Source organism: Lynx rufus, unplaced genomic scaffold, assembly GCF_022079265.1.
Source record: "Lynx rufus isolate CCGP_SWC_20201006 ecotype Redwood Valley unplaced genomic scaffold, mLynRuf1.p SCAF_8, whole genome shotgun sequence".
In the NCBI taxonomy this organism is placed as follows: Eukaryota; Metazoa; Chordata; class Mammalia; order Carnivora; family Felidae; genus Lynx; species Lynx rufus.
This window is the reverse complement of record NW_025814896.1, coordinates 129154499-129173900: the sequence shown is the minus strand read 5'-3', so window position 1 is coordinate 129173900 and position 19402 is coordinate 129154499. Positions and strand designations below refer to the sequence as shown.

General features: G+C 42.6%; 1 protein-coding gene and 1 long non-coding RNA gene across 2 annotated transcripts in view; one reads left to right on the top strand and one right to left on the bottom strand.

Annotated features, from left to right (window-relative positions):
- Positions 1 to 2231: 2231 nt before the first annotated feature.
- LOC124503165 (uncharacterized) lies at positions 2232 to 6319 on the bottom strand. Its single transcript, XR_006960124.1, has 3 exons — positions 6297 to 6319; positions 4786 to 5340; positions 2232 to 3110 (listed from the first exon to the last, which is right to left on the bottom strand). It is a non-coding gene; the product is annotated as an uncharacterized LOC124503165 (long non-coding RNA).
- Positions 6320 to 6587: 268 nt separating this feature from the next.
- DDX1 (DEAD-box helicase 1) overlaps positions 6588 to 19402 on the top strand; it is a 36954-nt gene continuing 24139 nt past the window's right edge. The window contains exons 1-11 of the mRNA XM_047068553.1: positions 6588 to 6665; positions 9522 to 9573; positions 9858 to 9921; positions 10811 to 10840; positions 11801 to 11897; positions 14117 to 14164; positions 15928 to 16011; positions 16240 to 16323; positions 16749 to 16825; positions 17515 to 17587; positions 19230 to 19306. Of these exons, the coding sequence (XP_046924509.1) occupies positions 6650 to 6665; positions 9522 to 9573; positions 9858 to 9921; positions 10811 to 10840; positions 11801 to 11897; positions 14117 to 14164; positions 15928 to 16011; positions 16240 to 16323; positions 16749 to 16825; positions 17515 to 17587; positions 19230 to 19306 (702 nt within the window). The 5' untranslated portion in view covers positions 6588 to 6649. The remainder of the gene's footprint in view (positions 6666 to 9521; positions 9574 to 9857; positions 9922 to 10810; positions 10841 to 11800; positions 11898 to 14116; positions 14165 to 15927; positions 16012 to 16239; positions 16324 to 16748; positions 16826 to 17514; positions 17588 to 19229; positions 19307 to 19402) is intronic.

Sequence of the window (19402 nt, the reverse complement as noted above, 5' to 3'; positions counted from 1 at the left end):
CAGTCAGCACCCAACCATAAATCATGTCCTTGCCTGGCTTGCTTATAATGAGACCGACACAGTTAGTGAGATCTCTTTTTCTGTTTTACAGTCCCTCTGAAACTCATCTGGGTTGTCCTTTGTCTCCCTCTCCTCATATATCTGGAGTGATGGACTTTATGGCCACTTCTTCAGGGGATAGAGAATTATAGATCTCTGGATTTATGTCTGTTTGCCAGGCCCCCTCTGGTCTCTGCACCATAAGGTGAATGCTGGGGCAGCGAGAATGATGTTGCATTCTAATAGATCTGGACCAGTTTCTGACAGCTTATTTTGACAAAAGCATAAAAATTCAATGATTGTTGCTTGGCTTAGAAGCTGCAGGAAATTCAGAAGGAAAAAAAGAGGATGTTTAAATGTGAACCTCCCTCTCTCCAAACTGCTTTCTGAGTCAGGAAAATTGAGAAAAACCAGGTAAGCTAAGCCAACAAATTTAATGACAACAATGGCTGGTCTAGAAGGAACATGATTTATCCCAGAGGATGCTGTAAAAACATACTGTTTCCTGATTTTGAGGGATTACCACCTGCTACGTGAACAAATCAGAGGTCTGTTAGGGAAGCAAGGGGCGGGGGGGTGGTAGCTGGCCTCGAAGATGGCCCCCAAATGATCCTTATCTAACTGGTATTCACACCTCTGTGTGTTTCCACACCGAATAGGCCTTTGTGACCAATAAGCTATTGCAGAAGTGACTGTGTGGTTTTGATGGCTAGCCCATGAAAGATATCACTCACTCTGCCTTGTTCTCTAGGACCACTTGTTCTGGTGACAAGGGAGTGGGGTTGGCGGGGTACCAGCAGCCATATCATGAGAACTTTCAAGCAGCTGAGGAAGAGGTCTATGTGGAGAAGAACAGAAGCCTCCTGCTAGCTGCCACACAGTCATGACAGCAAGCCACCTTTATAAGCTGAGCCTCCCTCCCTAGCCCCAGATGACGGCAGTCCCGGCCAGCAGACCGACTTCAACAGCCTGAATCACTCCCAGTGGAAGTACTCAGCCATGCTGCTCCTGAAGTCCTCTCCCACAGAGACTGTGAGTGACAATAAATGTTTACTGTTTTAAGTCACTAGATTGTGGGGCAATTTGGTTTGCAGCAAGAGATACCTAACAGGGATATATAAATTGGGATTAGATTTGGCTGTGTGGGACAAAGAACCCAAAACAAACAAGATAGATGTTTATTTCTCCCCCATGTAAGAAATCTAGAGTCACAGTTTTGGCTAGTATGGTGCTCCTCACTAGGAACCCAAGCTACTTCTCTCCTTTTGTTCTGCCATACTCCGTGTATGGCTCTCTTTTCGTGGTTCAGTTTGGCTGCTCAAACTCCAGGCCAGCCAACAGGAACGAGGAGGAGGAAGAAGGATCTACGACCTCCCTTAAGGACGCTTTTGCGTATATGCCATTGGCCAGAACACAGGCCAGTCCCAGGGAGGCTGGGAAGTCCTTATTCTGGGCAGCCAGATGTCCACCTAAGAGTCAGAAATTTAAGAAAAAAAAAAAAAAAAAGAAATAAACCTCAGGGCAAACTAGCAGTATTTGCTAGCTAGGGATTGGCGTTAAACAGGATTTGCTGCTAGGTGCTAGCTTAGCTAAGTCTCCGTAATGACCAGGAGTGTGCCAGGAAGATAGGTGTGGTTATGCCACTGATGTCCTCAAACTCTTTGCCAATTACTGCGTCAAAAGAAGGGGCTTATTTCCCCTTTTTTATGAGTCTAGGTTGGTCATGTGATTTGTGTTGACCAATAGAATTTGACGAAAGTGACATTTACTATTTCCCAGGCCGATTTACGAAATATGCAACATCTGCTTTCTATTTTTAGAACACATCCTCTGGGAACCCCACTGGCACCTGAGAAGTCTTTCTTCCCTGGGACTTACTTGGCTGTGACAAGATCCAAGCGGGCCTGTGGAGAGAGTGAGTCCATGTATAGGAGCACTGTGGCCTCACGCATGGCTGTGAAGTCTTCTCAGATCTTCCAGCCCAGCCAGACTCTAGCTGATGGCATGCGAGTGAATGACCCCAGGTCGTGCCACTGGAGCAGAAGGACCAGCCAGCTAAGCCTTGCCCCAACTCCTGACTCACAGAGTCATGAGCAAATAAACTGGTTGTTGTATGAGTTTTGGAGTGGATGTTACACAGCAACAGATAACTGAAACTTACAAGGAAAGGCTCTTCTAAGGAGAGGAAACAACGTAAGAAAATACACAGCGGTAAGAGGCAATCTGGTGTATGCAAGGAATCCTACATAATTTAATACACTAGAGGGTGAAATGACCCCAGGTAATAAGCCAGAAGTAAGCAGGAGGCTGGGCATGGAGGGTTTGGTGTGTGGCATCCTAAGGAGAGTGGATGCGGGAGCCTTAACAACTATGGGCTTCATCAGAGGAAAGGGAGCTTCCTGGTGAAGGTTGGTCACATCAGGTTTACTGAGAGTGGGATTCAGGATCCAGAGCCAAGTACTCTAGAGTCCTCCCCTCTCCGTGGGGATGTGAAGGCAAACTCCCTGGGTAGCATTTGAAGAGGCGGAAGCTTGCGGTTTCTTGTGTGGAATGATGGGTGGGTTTGTATCATATGAGGAAGGACTTGGGTTTATATAGTGAATTTATCGCCTTATCTGATCAACTTCTTTTACATTAAAACAACTTCTCTCCCTTACTGCTTCCTTCTTCTTGGAGGCTGGATCCTTAAGAACTAGGCAGCTTGATTTATCTTTATCAAGAGCCAGAATGGAGTCTGGGAGGGGGATGGGTGCCAATGAAAGGACAAAGTAAACTATCTGATCTGACTTCTATTTCCTAGCCTGGTTTCAGGGTCGCTTCCTCCACCATGTACGACACATTTCATTCTTATTTTTGGTTGTAAGGAAATGACCATACATTCAAACATTGTTTTCGATGGTGCCTTCACGATCCAGGCCAAAATGTCTCCTCCTCCTTAGAGTCACTGTTGGTTGCTTATCACTGTATTCTAGATCACTTGAAAAAAATTTCTGAAGGATTCATTACACGAAATCCATCCCGATGAATGCTTCATCTCCGTTCTTTTCTGCACCAGTTAGGAATGTGTTGGGCTGCAAACCAGAGAGAATTATCAGTGGCTTAACCACATAAGGCATTCTCAAACCACAAGAGGTGTAGAGGTAGACGGATCTGGGCTGGCAACTTGTATTACATTGTCACCAAGGACCCAATCTTCTCCCGTTTCATGTTTCAATAGCCATAGCACGAAGCTTCTATCTTCATGACGCATTGCCGCCTGTACAGGTCCCGTGTCCATGTGCCAGGAGGAAGAAGGTCACAGGCCAGTCCGGATATTCTGTTTTAAAGAGTCCTTACGTGGGGTTTCCACTTACACCTTTCCAGGCGGAACTGGGGCTCATGGATCTCTCTCTCTACAAAGGAGTCTGCAAAGTGATTGTTTTGTTTTGTTTTTCCCAGTCTGTATAACACAGAAAGGGAAGGAGGAAGAGGACAGTGTATGGCTTTTGGGTGGCCAGTCTACAGAGTCCTTCCCTGGGCCCCTGCTCTTTATGCTGTCCTGGCTATCTGAAAGACATTATTTCTCATGTCTGTCTTACTTGCAAAACCAACCACGTGTTTTCCCGTGGAGAAGAATAGCTTACTTGAAAACACACAGCACAATCTTTCTGGGTGCATGGGTAATGTAGTAACATTCCACCATACCATGATTAGCACGGTCATGTTACATAATACCCAAGTACATAGAATGTGGGGTTCTATGTAAGGTTATAGAAATAAATCCCCAGGGGGTGGGGGGCAGTCCCAGCTGGTAGTTTTAAATCCAGTGCAAACTTTACTAGGCTTAGCTGCAGTTTGGGGCCACCTAGTGGTGGCTGTCCTCCTGCCTAATTATCTCCTGGTAGCTGGATTTCTGGAAGTAGGCCGGGATTCTAGCACTGTTTCCTAATAGTAGGCCTCCATTTTATCAGATTGTTCTGGGAAGGGTAGACCAGCAGGATGCTGGACTGGGAGCACCCATCCTCTATTTCTTGGTTTAGTGAAGGAATTGCCTGCCACTTCTTTGCCTGGCCTTGTCCTTACCTGCCAAGGTGGGTAGCCAATCACATTTTATCCTAACTCACATTATTGAGGGTATTACCACACACAAACACACACACGCACGATATTTATTAAAATGGTATATTAAATGAGATAAACTTGATAAGGCATAAGGAGAAAACATCATTCATCACCTTGAAACCCTCTCCATGGGCTATTTCTTTTCCTGACCCAGGTAGATGCCTCTGGCATCTTCTAAAGCTTTTCTGGTTACTCTCAAATAATGAAAAGTTGTCTGGTTACTTTCATCACAATTGTAGCCTCATTTCTGTAATTAAACTATCAAGGCCAGGGGCACCTGGGTGGCTCAGTCGGTCAAGCATTCTGACTTCTGCTCAGGTCACGATCTCACGGTTTGTGAGTCTGAGCCCCGTGTCGGGCTCTGTGCTGACAGCTCAGAGCCTGGAGCCTGCTTCGGATTCGGTGTCTCCCTCTCTCTCTGCCCCTCCCCCCCCTCTCAAAAATAAATAAACATTAAAAAATTTTAACCATCAAGTCCAGTGTCATGATCAAAATTCACAACTTTAACCCAAATTATAGCTTCCTTCCTCCCCGGGTTGGCCATAGGGTGGAGTGTGGTCAGTCTCTGCTCTCCCCTCTCCCATTAGCTGTTGTTTGTGGTGTCTGGTGAGAGATAAAGTCATGTGTGGTGGGGAAGGTACCTACCTCCATCCGGCTGGTGTCATAGTGATCTGGTTCTGGTGCTTTCTGATTTTTTTCTCGGAGGGGGTACTTTCTGCAGGTGTTTTGGAGATTCTTTTGCTGGTATCTTCCAGGTCTAACTCACATAAGGCAGGTGACCTCTCCCTTCTGGTTAGAAGGCATGTACAACAGGGTTCTTTGGGAGTCCCTCTGCTGTGTCTTTTAGCTTCTCCAGGCAGCTCTCTTGAGCACATTGCCTTTAAAGATAGCTTCAAGTCTATTCCCAGAGGTCCGGTTAGCCCTTGGGAGAAAAATCTTATGTGTTTCTGCCTCAGGTGTTAGAAATGTGGCCTGCTCCCTCAGCAGCCTGGTCTTCCGCTTTGTCCTTTCCTGCCACATCTTCTCACAGCATGCCTTATGCTTCCCAAACCCCAGAGATGAAAAGGTCTCTGAGTAGTGCCCGGAAAAATACTTTCACTCTTGAGAGAGGAAAAATGCCATAGGGTGTCAACGGTTCTCTTCAGAGAGACCTTTTTTCTTATACCTTCAATCCTCTCATACATATTAGGTAGGGAATGGCTAAAGGACCAAAAACCAGATTTCAGATTTCCCTTTTGCAAATGCTGCATGATACGGGAACTTCTGTCTGTCTTTGGAATGTGGCATCTATTCAGAATTGCCACACTGCATAACTCTCAGGGGTATCATTTGTAGAAATGTATATAAAACGTATGACAGCATAGAATATAAGGGAAATGGTGCCCCCTGGAGGTGTGAAGCTGCAGGCCTGAATGTATTGTCCCTGGCTGTTGGAGCTTCAAGAGAGTCCCGTTACATGTAACAGTAATAAAGCTAACACTTATATATTGTTACATGTGCTATGCTTTACCTACTTAATTCTCCCAACAATCCTGTAAGACAGGGACAATTATTCATAGATAGTTTACAGATGAGTAAACTGAAGCCCAGACTTGCTAAGGTTACACAGGTTACTCAAGGAAGTAGGGATCCTGAAGCTGGACGTCTAACTCCACCCATACATCTTGCCTGAGGGGTTTCCTTTTCTCCAGGTCGTTCTGTGACCAGCTAAAGATGGTCCAGCATGCACCCTGGAGTTAAGCAGATGTGGCTCGGATCCCCCGCCGCCGTTTAGTAGCTGCAGGTGGCTTTACGTGAGTTACTTAACTTCCCTGAATCTCTGTGTCCTCATCGAAAGATACTGATACTTCCTGTGCGTAGAGGGAGGATTAAACATTGATCTACTTTTCCCATCTCTCTGCAAAGAGAAAGGAGTCAAAACTGTATGGAAGTCAAATAAACTTGATATCATCAGTACTACATCAAACAACAAAATGGAGGTTGGGAAACCTAAATCAAAAGTATTACGTGAATGCCTACTGGGTGCAGACCCTCACTGGCATGGGTTTTGCGGGCAATGAGCGCAGTGCATCCTTCCCATCGTTCACACACCACAAGGCCCTGCTTTTTCAGAAGTCGGGGTGCTGAGTGAGGCAGCGGAGAGGGCAACGTCTTACCCTCTGATCATCCAGGACCGTTGTGTGACCTTCATCACATAACGTCTGCTTCCTCACATGTGGAAAAGTGGTCCCGATGACACATGGCATGCTCTAAACAACAGATAACTATTAGCGCGGCTAATGACGACGGGTCCTGGCTACCTACGAAGGCGGGGTCCGGCTGAACCTGGTCAACGCGCTGCGGGGTCCAGGCCGGGACTTCCTTTCGGCCGGAACCGTTCTCCCCGGCCTGAGTTCCTACCCGGACTGGGAAAGCTGCAGTCCGAGGGCCGGAAGCGCGCGCTGCCAAGGCGAAGCGTGTCAGTGCGGAGGGAGGGAGAGCGAGCGGAGCCGCGCGGGACGGGGCGAAGATGGCGGCCTTTTCTGGTGCGTCTTTGGAGCGGGGGCTGGTGCAGGCGGCTTCCTCCACGCCGCGGCGCCGGCAAGCGGGCGGGAAGCCACTGGGGCGGTGGGGGCGATGGGGGCGGTGGGGACCAGTGCGGCGCGCTCCGGGAGGGAGCTGTCCGCAGCGGTCCCCGAACTGCGGGGGGACCAGTGGCGATCTCCGCCTCGGTGTTGGCGAGGGCCTTTCTCTGCAGGTGCTGCCCGCCGGGCCTCCCCCTGCACCCTCTCGCCTTTCTCCCCCGCCGTCGGCCGGCCTGCCCGGGCACCCGCGGCAGCGAAAACGACGCGGCGGCGTAGCGCTAGGCCCCCGGCCTGTCGTACGTGGCAGTGGCGCTCGGGAGCCCTCTTCTGCCCGCGCCGGTTCCGGGCCTGGCCAGGCCGAGAAGCAGCGGGGCGTGGGGAAGGGTCAGTCGGAAATGCCCGTCCTGCCTCTGTCCAGTCTTTTCAGGCCTTCCTAAAACGAAAAGTCGCAGACACACCTCTGATCATTATTTGTTGCCAAACGCTGATGTAGCAACATTAACGTTCTATGTTGAAGCATATTCGCAGACACACCAGCCCAGCATACGTTTTGGAAACTCATTTGTTCTTAGTTCGCGTACGATGCCCTCCTTTATTCCAAACAGTGATTTGAGGTGGCTGATCTAACCCCAAAGTTGTCCTTTTCCCGTCTTCTCTGTCGTCCTTTTTACATTCAGTTTTGTGAAGCTGCCATAAGCCTTATGTATACGAAAGGTGGCGAATTTATGTAGCCATATACGTATCAAGTGAGGCCTACTGTCTTTTAATGCACTTAACCTATGAAGATGACTTCAGATATAACACAGTACTGTACTTTTTTCGGCTTACACCTAGAAGAAGATTAGGAATTCCACGCCTTTAGTCACGAGACGCGATTTCTGATTTGTTTTAGTTGCATCTTATAATAGGAGGCAAGGGGAAATGTACTTAGACTGGTAGCAGTTTTCGCCCAACTCTCCTAGAATAAGATGTTAGCGCCAAGGTGCACAGAGCAGTTTCAGATTGTCATTTTATTAGGTTCACTTCTTTGGGAGTCATGTGCAAATTTCAGTGATGTTAGGGTGAAGGACTAGAAGAGTGTGTGATATGAAATAAAGACAAGTAGGATTACAGAACATGAATATTCCTATTTTTCCCTTAAATATTTAAGTGTTATATTTATAGAAAACATGGTTTCAAAGCAAACATGCAGAGAACATGACCAGAATGAAACAAGAAGTTGTCCGGGGTTACCCGGCCCAGGTCGTGATCTCAGGGTTGATGAGTTTGAGCCTCCTTATCCTGCTCTGCGCTGATGGTGTGGAGCCTGCTTAGGATTCTCCCCCTCGCTCCCTCTGCCCCTCCCCTGCTCCCTCTTGCTCTCTCTCTCTCAAAAAGTAGATAAGCTGAAAAAAAAAAAAAAAAAAAAAGAAAGTTTGGAACTTGCTGAAAGCAGTCTCTGGTTACTACTTGTGTAACAATTTCACCGGCAGCCTCAGCTTGCAGTATACTCAGTGCAGCATATTTAAGACTGTCTCCTTTTTTCTAGCAGTTTGCATTTTAGAGAGAATACAGCTAGACCCTAATGGGAACAATTCTTAGGAAGGTCTGCTTGGGTATACAGCTTTAGATCTTGATTACTTTTTTGCTTTGTGGATTTTCCTGGGGAGATTTAGAGGTAGGAGAACCTTTTTTGGAAACGATTTTCCTACTTTCCCATGTCATTAGTACTTATATGAACTAGTTTACTATGTACTAAAATTTTAGTGTTCTACCTATTTTGCTGTGTTACTTGCTAGGGTGATTCTTCTCACCTAGTGCAAAGAAAAAGCAGTTTTTGCACTGGATATATTCAATTTATAGATTTATGCCATTTCACAATTATAAGAAATAAAAAAGTTCCCTTAAAAATTAAAAAAAAAATTCCAAATTGGTTATCCCTGAGGTTTAGGAATGTTTGAGTATTATTAAATTTTTCATAAGAATATATGTTTTTGTAATAGTAATAAAAGCTGTGTTTTTGTAAATGGAGACTTAAAATCACTTATTTGGAAGGGAGGTTTACACAATCCAACTAACTACTCCGTGTGTGCCAGCTACTACAGTTCATTTGAGAAATGACAAAATTCAATCAGAGATAACCCAATCTATTCATTTAGGACTGGCTTCAAAGTGAATTATTTAAATATGAGAACAATTAAGAACAGTAGTTCTTCAGCTGTGATTTCTAAGTATCCAACTTTTCACAACCGGCCCCTCCCTTTTCAGTTAGTCGGAGTTTGATCCCGGCTGCCAATAAGCGTGGGCCTCTCTCTCCACTTGTCCGTTCACTTTTCTCAGGTCGCTGAGGCTAATCACATGGTTCTCAAATAGTGAAGGTGCATAACTTCCACATTATTTCTAAATGAAACAACCAAGATATTGGTCAAGATAGAACCTTCTCTCCAAGTCTGGTAGATTTTTCTTCACTAGCCCTAGGAAGGAAGGACTGGTGGCTACTGTGTATCGAGTGACGACCATGTATCACATATTTTCATCTATAATCTTCTATAGCTCTACAACGCAGATACTATCAGTCTGATTTTATGTGGAGAAAATAGGTGTATAGCTTTGCAAGCTGTAGAGCTTGCCAAGGTCACATTGCTAGTAAGTGAGAGTTTATTCGTGAACTCAAGTCTTTCTCCAAAACTATACTCTTTTAATGGTGCCGTACGCAGGAGGTGCTGAAGAACAGCTGTGCTTCAAAGCCTTTTTCCCTGTTCCCTGAACAGTCCTTTTAAGAGCAGTATGATTTCAATTTAGTGTGCTCAATTTCTTACAATTCATTTTTGTTTTCAGAGATGGGTGTTATGCCTGAGATTGCTCAAGCTGTAGAGGAGATGGATTGGCTGTAAGTACATAAAACTTAAATGCACCTGTGACAACAATGTTCAGTAATTTAAGGAGTTGCTACAGATTCTATCAAAAATTTTGGAGTCTAGTTGGTAAGTAAAATTCAGTTTTTCTTAGGATTCTCTTATTCTCTAGAAAGCTTCCCTTTTATACTCTGATATATTTTTAGTTGGAAAAGATGGGTACTATTTACCAAATAAAATTCTCTTTTAGATTTATAGTTTAGCATGACTTATTTAGCTTTTTTACTAACGAAAATTCTTCGAAATACGATTCTTTCAGGCTCCCAACTGATATCCAGGCTGAATCTATTCCACTGATCCTAGGAGGCGGTGATGTCCTTATGGTATGTTTACATTTGGTGAGGTCTTTCTGGGTTGAGGACACACAGTTCTGGGACTGTTTGTGACCACTTTAAGAGCTCCCCAGGCTTAAAAATGATACTTTCACCAAGTTACTTTTATTCATACCGTATTCAAAGTACTGAGGTAGAAGTTGTAGGGAACACAAAGGTGGATTAGATACGCTCTTTACTCTTGAGAAGCTGAAACCCTGTGGCACACTAAGACAGGTACACAGGTAAGTGTTGTACAAGAGGCTCTACTTGGGGTAAGTAGATTTTGGACAAAGGAAAGCTGAAAGAGAAAACCTTATACGTGGAGAGCATATCAACAAAAGCAGCAAGCAGGAGGATGCAGGAGTTGACCCCTGAGTAATTCAATTAGATGGTAGCATAAAATGTGTGTGTTGGGGGTGGGGTGTGTAACTTGAGGTAAGATGGGAAGTACATAGTGGGTCAAATTACTTGGGCTCTTTCTCAAGTATCATGTTAAAGAATTGATATTTGTTGGCAGTGGGGCTCATTGGACATTTTTAAGTGGGGATGTGTTACATAGTTGTAACCGCGTCTATGAAGACTGATTTGGTAGCAGCTTGTAGTATAGCTCAGAGTTTAGATACTGGTAGGATACTTCTGTAATGATCTAGGGTAGAATGATGAGGGCTTGGATTTGAATGGTAGCAGTGGGAAAAGAACGGGAGAGCAGATTCTTGAGCGATGGGAGAGAAGTGACAAGATTGGCAATAGAGTTGACTGCAGAAGCCTGAGTCATCTGGAGGCACTGTGACAATAAAGGTAGCTAGTCAAGTCTTAAAGATTTCTACGTAGTATCATGTTAATTTGGCTTTTCTAATTGGCAACTTAAATGATACAATCAACTTTTTTTTCCATTTAGGCTGCAGAAACAGGAAGTGGAAAAACTGGTGTAAGTAATGAACTTAAATTGATTTACTTTGTAAGAGTTATTTTTTTTAAGTTTATTTATTTATTTTGAGAGAGAGAGTGCGAGCTCATATGCACAAGAGCAGGGGAGGGGCAGAGAGAGAGGGAGAGAGAATCTCAAGCAGGCTCCATACTCCATGTGGCTCTCACGACTGTGAGATAATGACCTGAGCCGAAATCAAGACTGAGCCACCCAGGCACCCCTGTAAGAGTTAATTTTTAAAGTAAGTTTGAACAGTAGTTTCTGCTTTGAAGTATTTAATAAAACAACCTTTTCCAAAATGTAAGGAATTGAGGGGCACCTGGGTGGCTCAGTTGGTTGGGCTTGCGACTTTGGCTCAAGTCATGAGTTCCGGCCTGCTTGGGATGCTGTCTCCCTCTCTATGCCCCTCCCCCACGCTCACGCTGTCTCTCAAAAATGAATAAACACTTAAAAAAATGTAAGGAATTGATTGCCACCGAGGGTGATATTCTTGTTGCCCCCTAATTCTCAAATAGGATCTATAAGAGTATACCTTTAAGAATAGTACAGTTTTAAACTGGTCTTGTATAAAAAGTTGTAGTATCTTCTGTATTTATACTTATTTCTGAATTTTAGTGCAATGGCTCTATAATAAACAGGCTGACAGTAGGGGTTGCTCTCCTGTTGGCCTGGACCAGAGAAGTAGTGTGTCAGCCTGGAAAGTAGTTTCCTGCTTTAGTTTAGGCTCATTATGCAGGTTCCCTTTGTGTATTGTTTTGGGCTATCAGCTGTCTCCTATTGCCTTCATTTAATCAATTCTCTTATTACCTTGCTCATGTTTTGGGTTTGGACAAATGAAATTAGAGTAGCAGTCTGGAATATGTAATTATTGAATGTGCATGCATAGCTTCTGTAATGTCTGTTGTCAAACTGTCATTAATATCTGAATACTAATATAGAGAACAATTGTTTCTTTGATAGGCTTTCAGTATTCCAGTTATCCAGATAGTTTATGAAACTCTGAAAGACCAACAGGAAGGCAAAAAAGGAAAAACAACAATTAAAACCGGTGCTTCAGGTAATTTTTGCATAGTAATATTTACCTTTTGCATAAAAATAGTAATTCTCATTCTTGGCATTGACAGATGGGAGGTCAGAGTGTGCATTTTTATTGTCGATATCTGAGGGGAGGGGTAATGGCATTTGGTGCCTTGGAAACCAGGGATACTGAATGTCATTTACAGCATAAACAGTGAAAGATTGTCCCTCCTAGGGGCGCCTGGGTGGCTCAGTCGGTTAAGCATCAGACTTTGGCTCATGTCCTGGTTCGTGGGTTCACACCCTGCATCAGGCTCTGTGCTGATAGCTCAGAGCCTGGAATCTGCTTCAGATTCTGTGTCTCCCTCTCTCTCTGCCCCCTCCCCCACGCTTGCTCACTTGCTGTCTCTGTCTCCCCGAAAAATAAACATTGAAAAAAAGATTGTTTCCTAAAATACTAGTAGTGCTCTCTTTGAGAGAATAATACTCTTATGTCTAATATTGAAGATACGTTGGTGCAATATTTTACAAAGGTATTAAGGATTTTATTTAAAAATTGATGGAGTAAAAATCCATGATGGTGGGAAGTATTGCCTTCCACAGGGAAAAGAGGCATGCATTTTCCCTTTAAGATAAGAAAGGGGTCCAGGAAGTTAAAATGTAAAGTGTAAATTTTAAACTCAGTTTTAGTCCCATTTACTTGGAGACTGGTCTTTTATTAGGATTTCGGGTCCTATCTGTGCCATGAACAATCTTACATCAATTTCCTCATCTGTAAATTGTGTTGCTTTTGTTAAATGGTTCTGAATTCCATTCTACCTTGAATAATTTATGGTTTTGTTAATACTTTGACAAAATTTATTTTAAATTTTAAATTTAAATTTTAAATTTTTATTTAAAAAAATTTTATGTTTTAAGTCCTATTTGTTTCATGATACAAAACAGAATTGTGGCAAAATTGCAAGCTTCAGTGGCGTGAACTGGGTATATCAACATTTTTCTTCTCAGTAATTTAAAGATACAATGTTGCATAGTTCGTAGAATGAACTCATTTGTAGAGGAATTGCGAGGTAATGGATATGAAGTCTTTAGACTGTTGGCCTACTTGAAAGTAGTTTCAGAACTTGTAACAACAGTAAACCATCATTTATGAGAGATGGTGATACAGGAGCATGCTTCCAAAGGAGGATAACCAGAATGGTAGTAGTTTTGAATATCATGGCCTGTGAGAAATAAACAAATTAGATATTTATTGATTTAAAATATTTATTTATTTATTTAGAGAGAACGCGCGCGAGCTGGGGGGAGGCAGAGTGAGAGGGGGAGAGAGAATCCCAAGCAGGCCCTGCCCTATCAGCATGGGAGCCTAGTCGGGTCTTGACACCTTAAACTGGGAGATCAAGAAACTAGATGTGTAAACATAGAGAAATAAGTAAAAAAAGTGTTGGGATAATTGTTAAATCATTGAAATCATTGAAGGGATCTGGAGAGAAAATAATTGTTCTAGAAAGGAGCAGGACTAATTAGAAATAACCTAATGAAGATTTCTGTGTAAATACTTACTAATTAACTCGGTTGAGCCCACAAAGAAAGAGAGAGCCTCAGGGGAAGTTACTTCTCCATCAGAGTGTTTAAGCAGACGATAGGTATCATTTGACCACAAGTAATCTAGGAAAGATTTCTACATTGGTCAGGAAACTGGGCCTGAAAACATGTAGAGTTCTCTAGCTATTACAATTCTTTGGTTATCCATAGACTATTAAGGTGTTTTAGAAAAGGAAAATGCTGATCCCATGCAAGGGAGGAGGAAAAAAAGATTGTGACTTTTGAATATCATATTGACTTAATTAAAATAAAGAACTTTTCTTTTAAAAATGATACTGATACTTAACTAGATCTTGATATGTTGGTATTTATTTCCATTATGATTGTAATCAGGTTGTTTAGTTACCAAAACTTCATTTATCATCAGTGCCTTCATAGTTCTTACAGGGATCAGTGCCTTCTACTACAAAGTGCAGTGAAGGAAGTGAGGAGAAAAGGTTTTAGCCCAGAAGGCCCGTGATTATTGCCTTTGACCTGTTTCAGTTTTCACTTTCAATTTTGCCTTGAATAAAAACGGCAGAGCTTTAACTTGTACGTTCCAAATAATGTATAAAGCCATATTAAATCTAGAGGAATTAAGGTATGTAAAATATAAAATATTTGGCTTGTTTTTTAGAGAGTTTTCAATTTCATATGTTTGTAACTTATTTTTAGTGCTCAACAAATGGCAAATGAACCCATATGATAGAGGATCTGCTTTTGGTAAGTGGATAGATTTTTCCTGACCCAAATAGGAAACTTGGAAATTGCAAAAGATAGAGGTGTATTTGTTTAATATTTAAAAACATATGTGTAAGAGATACCGCAGAAGAACGTCAGTAGACAAAAACAAAAAAGTGCAGAAAGAACACTTGCAGTGTTGATGACGGATGCAGAAACCGTATAAAATGGCAAGGGGTCTCATGTAGATAACAAGTTACCTGTTTGGTAAGAAAGATAACCCGTTAAGAAAGTGGCTGAAGGATGTGAATCAGCAGTGCCCACGAGAGCAGATCCAAATGACAACAGTCGTTCAGAGACAATGTTTACAGATAGCAGGTAAGTGGAAATTAAAGTTGCAGTGAGGTATTGTTTTATACCCATTTGATTGGCAGCAGTCGAACAGAGTGATAACCAGCCTATCAAATTACTGCCTTTCTGGAAAGCAGTTTGGCATTGCTAGTTAAAAATATGTGTATACTTCTGGAAGGTCTAGCCCGTTGTAGTATGAGTGCCCGTATGTGAGGATATACATACAGAGCTGTTAGATGTGGCGTCACTTGTAAATGGTAAAAACTGACGAGAGGATGAATGCCATTACTGCCCAGAGATTGGTTAACAAAGATTAGGGTGTATCTGAGGACCATTGTGTGGCCTTTATAGAGAATGAGGCAGAACTATAGTGTTGACTTGAAGAATTTTCGCCAGGTGTGGGTGAGAACCGAAGCAGGATACAAAGAAGTAGAGGGAGTGTGAGTAATCACGCCCCAGACAGACCCACAAAACACGTAAACTGCTGCTCTCCACCACGTGACTTCTAGTTTGTATAAAGTTTCTATCTGTGTGCATGCGTAAAGAATTTTAAATATAGAAATTTTAAGGATTTGCCATTGCTTAGATGACTTTTTAAAGAGTTTAAAGTTTAATGGAACATAGTGCCCATACGAATAAGAATTTATACTTCGAATAAATAATTTAATTTCTGACGAGTGAAGTAAAATGTGTGATGAGATGCTTTTCTTGAGGGTTTGTTGTACGTTCAGGTAGGGAACTGGGGTCGTAAGCCTGAGCTGGGACAGAAGTTACAGTTTCTTTCCAGGACAAACGAAGGCTGTATGCTTTACTTAGAGCCAGTAAGCGCTGACAAGCACTGTGACTGCCCATGAGGTATAATACAGAACACCGTTTAGTAGGGTCCTAATATTAGCGAATAACAACCGCAGGTTTATTTATTTGTGCTTTTCCCTGCTTTCTCTGCGGTTTCTGGATCCGTGGATTGGGGAACGAGCCAGAGATAGTTCCCGTTTTCCTTTTAGTGTCGTATTTGCTCAAGCTCTAGTTTAAGCATAAAGTCAGAGCAATAGGTATTGATGAGTGAGTGCTGCATCACCTCGTAGTATCCATTTCTTTAAAAGACTCTAGACAAGGGTTGTCTGAACACATTTGTGTTGGCAATGCAGCTGAGTTATCGGTGTGAGATTAGGTGCCGTGGTGACTCCTTTCCAGACTTGATGCAGTAAAGTCTCATCTGAGTTAATAGATGACAGTGTAGATAACAGTGTAGAAACTAGTCCGCCACATGGCCAGGGCCTTCCAGGGGATGAATGAGGGTGATTACCTGTAGGGAAGATCTTGTTACTCAGGATCAGTAAGTCTCAGCGTCTGGAACGTTGCAACAAGTGAAAGAATTATTTTATTGGTGAGACTGAATGCTTAATTTATATAATTGTACCGACATGTTTTTTTTGCGTTTTTCTCAAATCCAGCAATTGGGTCAGATGGTCTTTGTTGTCAAAGCAGAGAAGTGAAGGAGTGGCATGGATGCAGAGCCACTAAAGGGTTGACGAAAGGTATTTAAATAGCATTTGTACTTGTCTCAGCTTGTGAAATAATGTATTAATACATGAGCTTGCTTTCTGTAGCTTTAAGTAAGGATCTGAGAAGATTTCTAATGTTACAGAAAGACAGACCGTTCTTCATTTGGAACATACAAATTGTAATTCAGAAACAACGGGAAAGTGGCTACATGGCAAATGAATCCTAGGTGTGTATAAATCTCGGAGTATTTGCCCTTACAGGAAAGCACTACTATGAAGTATCCTGTCATGACCAAGGATTGTGCAGGGTTGGCTGGTCTTCCATGCAGGCTTCCTTAGACCTAGGTAAGCATTTCTAAGATAAACTGAATTTACGGATTTATATTTGTGGATTGTTGACATTCATTACAGTGGGGAGCAAAATAAATAAGCATAACCATATAAAGTTTATATTTTAGAAACTTGGAAATAAATGTATGTATACTCACTGTGTTCCAAAAGGATTTGAAGTGTTCAGAAGTACATACTGTAACAGTATAAAATGAGGAGGAACAAAGTTAAGAAAAAGTAAAGTTAGTGTGAATAACTAACAGTTATTCTGTTAGTTAACTATACATCTATAATAACTATAATAACTACGATAACTAACATCTATAACAGTGTAGCATAGATGCTTCAAGTTATTGTAGATTGTGAACTTCTTTTATGGGCGGAGTGTTTAGTTTTATGTTTACTCTTAACCAATAAATAACGTATATTTTAAAATCTAGGTACTGACAAGTTTGGATTTGGCTTTGGTGGAACAGGAAAGAAATCCCATAATAAACAGTTTGATAATTATGGAGAGGTAAGTTGTATTCTCGACCTAATTGTGGCATTACTAAGTTCTCTTGTGTACTTACTTGATCACTTGTGACATGACTGAGGATATAAAAGTGACTCTCAGATTCAAGTGGATTTTCTGAATGTTTTCCACAGAAAGTTCAGATTTGGACTTGAGTAAAGAAATGTTACAAAATGAGCTAAATATTTTTCCCTGTGGCCATTTATTAGCCTTTCCAAATATACTACTTTGTTTTGTTTTCATCCATTTTGATTTTGGCTTTGACTTGAATGCATTATGTTCTTCTCATTTCTTGTTTTTGATCATGAAAATCTAATCATGAATCTAAATGTAGTTTTTAAGGTGGATGAGCCCGAATATCCTGTTGATTCTAAAAAGCCTGTCGAGATGCCTCTGCTGTTACATATGATATGCTGTAATAGGCATTTTTGTTTTGTTTTTAAAGATTTTATTTTTAAGTAATCTCTATCCCCAACATGGGACCCAAACTCACGACCTCAAGATCAAGAGTCACACGCTCCACTGACTGAGCCAGTCAGGCGCCTGAAATAATAGCAGTTTTAAACACCTACATTAGGGCCTCAAGGAATTATTTTAAAGAACTGACGTGTACTTTTGATGTAGCTGTATGTGAACTTGTAACTTTATGATTTTGCTTTCTGTTAACAGCACTTGACTTTGTGCTTTTCTAGGAATTCACTATGCATGATACCATTGGATGTTACCTAGATATAGATAAAGGGCATGTCAAGTTCTCCAAAAATGGTGAGCTTTCTGTGGATTGTCTTATTAGAGAAAATACATGATAACAAATATTTATAACTTATAATTCCCTTACCCTCTTCTTCATTTCTCCCTCCCTGTCTTACCTTTGAACCAATACTTACTGAGCATTTCCTGTATGCCAGGCACACCGGTAGGTGCTAAAGATGAGTAGAAGATGGAATAGACAAACACGTTTAGTCTTGTGGGGCTTACCTACCGGTGGGGAGAGACAGAGGCATAATGTGCCAGGTGGGAATGAGTGCCCCGAAGGAGATTGTAAGCAGGGTAAGGGGATGGAGGGTGATAGCAGTCTAGGGCTGTGCTACTTTCACAGGGTTGTCGAGGTGACATCTGAGCAGCCATCCGAACGAGTCGGGTGGTGAGCTGCAAAAATCTTCCAAGCGTTTCAAGCAGAGGGAACAGTAAACTCAAAGGTCCTGGGAGGAAAGTGTGCTTGAGGTATTTGAGTAACAGCGAGGAGGCCAATGGGGCTGGAGAACACTGGGCATGGAGAGGGGTGGTAGAATGTTAAGTCAGTTGAGGTAGTGAGTCCGGGCCATGTAGGACAGGGCCTTATAGGCCATGATACAAACTTTCTGAGTGAGATTGGAAGCCTGATTGGTTTTGAGTAGAGAATTGGCATCTTTAACCATATCATTATGGCTTCTGTGTTAAAAACAGAGTGGTGAGGGTGGTGGCAGTAGATAGGGAGCCATTTGGATGCTGGGGTTTCTATTTGGGGTGTATTAAATTGGAGGCACTTCCTACACATCTAAGTGGTAAAGCCAAGTAACTGGTTAAGTGTGTAAGTCAGGAGGTCAGGGTTGGAGATACATCTTTGGGAGACATTGGCTTAACGATGAATTTAAAGCTGGAAGACTGGATGAGATCCCTTAGGGAAGGAGAATAGGTGAGGAATAGGAGAGATCTGCGGCCTGGGGTGTTCCTGTGGTTAGAGGTGGGCAGATGGAGGAGAACGCAGCAGAGGCGAATGAGGAGGAGCGCCAGCAGGAGAAGCAAGAGCAGTTGAGGTCCTGCGGTCCAGGTGAGGAAAGTATTTGAAGGAGGAGGGAATAGTCAGACTGTGTCCGGTGCTGCTGATGGGTGGAACCTGGGAAGGTGACGGATGAGATTTGCCACCGGGTTTGGCAAGAAGGTATCACTGATGAGCTTGAGAAGGACCTCTTGGAGTGAACGTGATGGGTGAGTTGGGGGAGCCTGATGGGGAATCACTTGAATAGAGAATGAGATGAAATGAAGTGACATGGTGAAAATGGAGATCAGGGAGTTTTACTACAGAAGAGAAAGAAAATAGAAGGTGAATGGAGGAAGATGTGGATTCAAGGAGGTTGTCTGTGTTTTAATATGGGAGCTATTGCAGCGTGCTTGTATGCCATGGAAAGTCTGGTTGAAGCGTCTAGTGGAAGTGATCCAGTAGGTAGGGAATGTTTAGAAATGTAGGGGGCAGAAAGGGCACTTCTAGGAGTAAAGTAAAAAAGTGAAAAAAGTGAAAGGTCTGGCATTGGGCAGGACAATTTATCCATGGGAACAGGACACGAAAGCATGAATGCAGTTGGGTTGATAGTGGTGATGGTGCGACTGAGGGGAGGTTCTTTTCTGATAGTTTCTCTCTCTTTTTAAGGAAAAGACCTTGGTCTGGCATTTGAAATACCACCACATATGAAGAACCAAGCCCTCTTTCCTGCTTGTGTTTTGAAGGTAATTAGAAAAATGTTGCTATGATTCTAAGCTACTCTGATCTTCACTATTTTGTATTAGTGTGCTAGTAGGTTAAGAATTTTCCTTTTCTTTTTC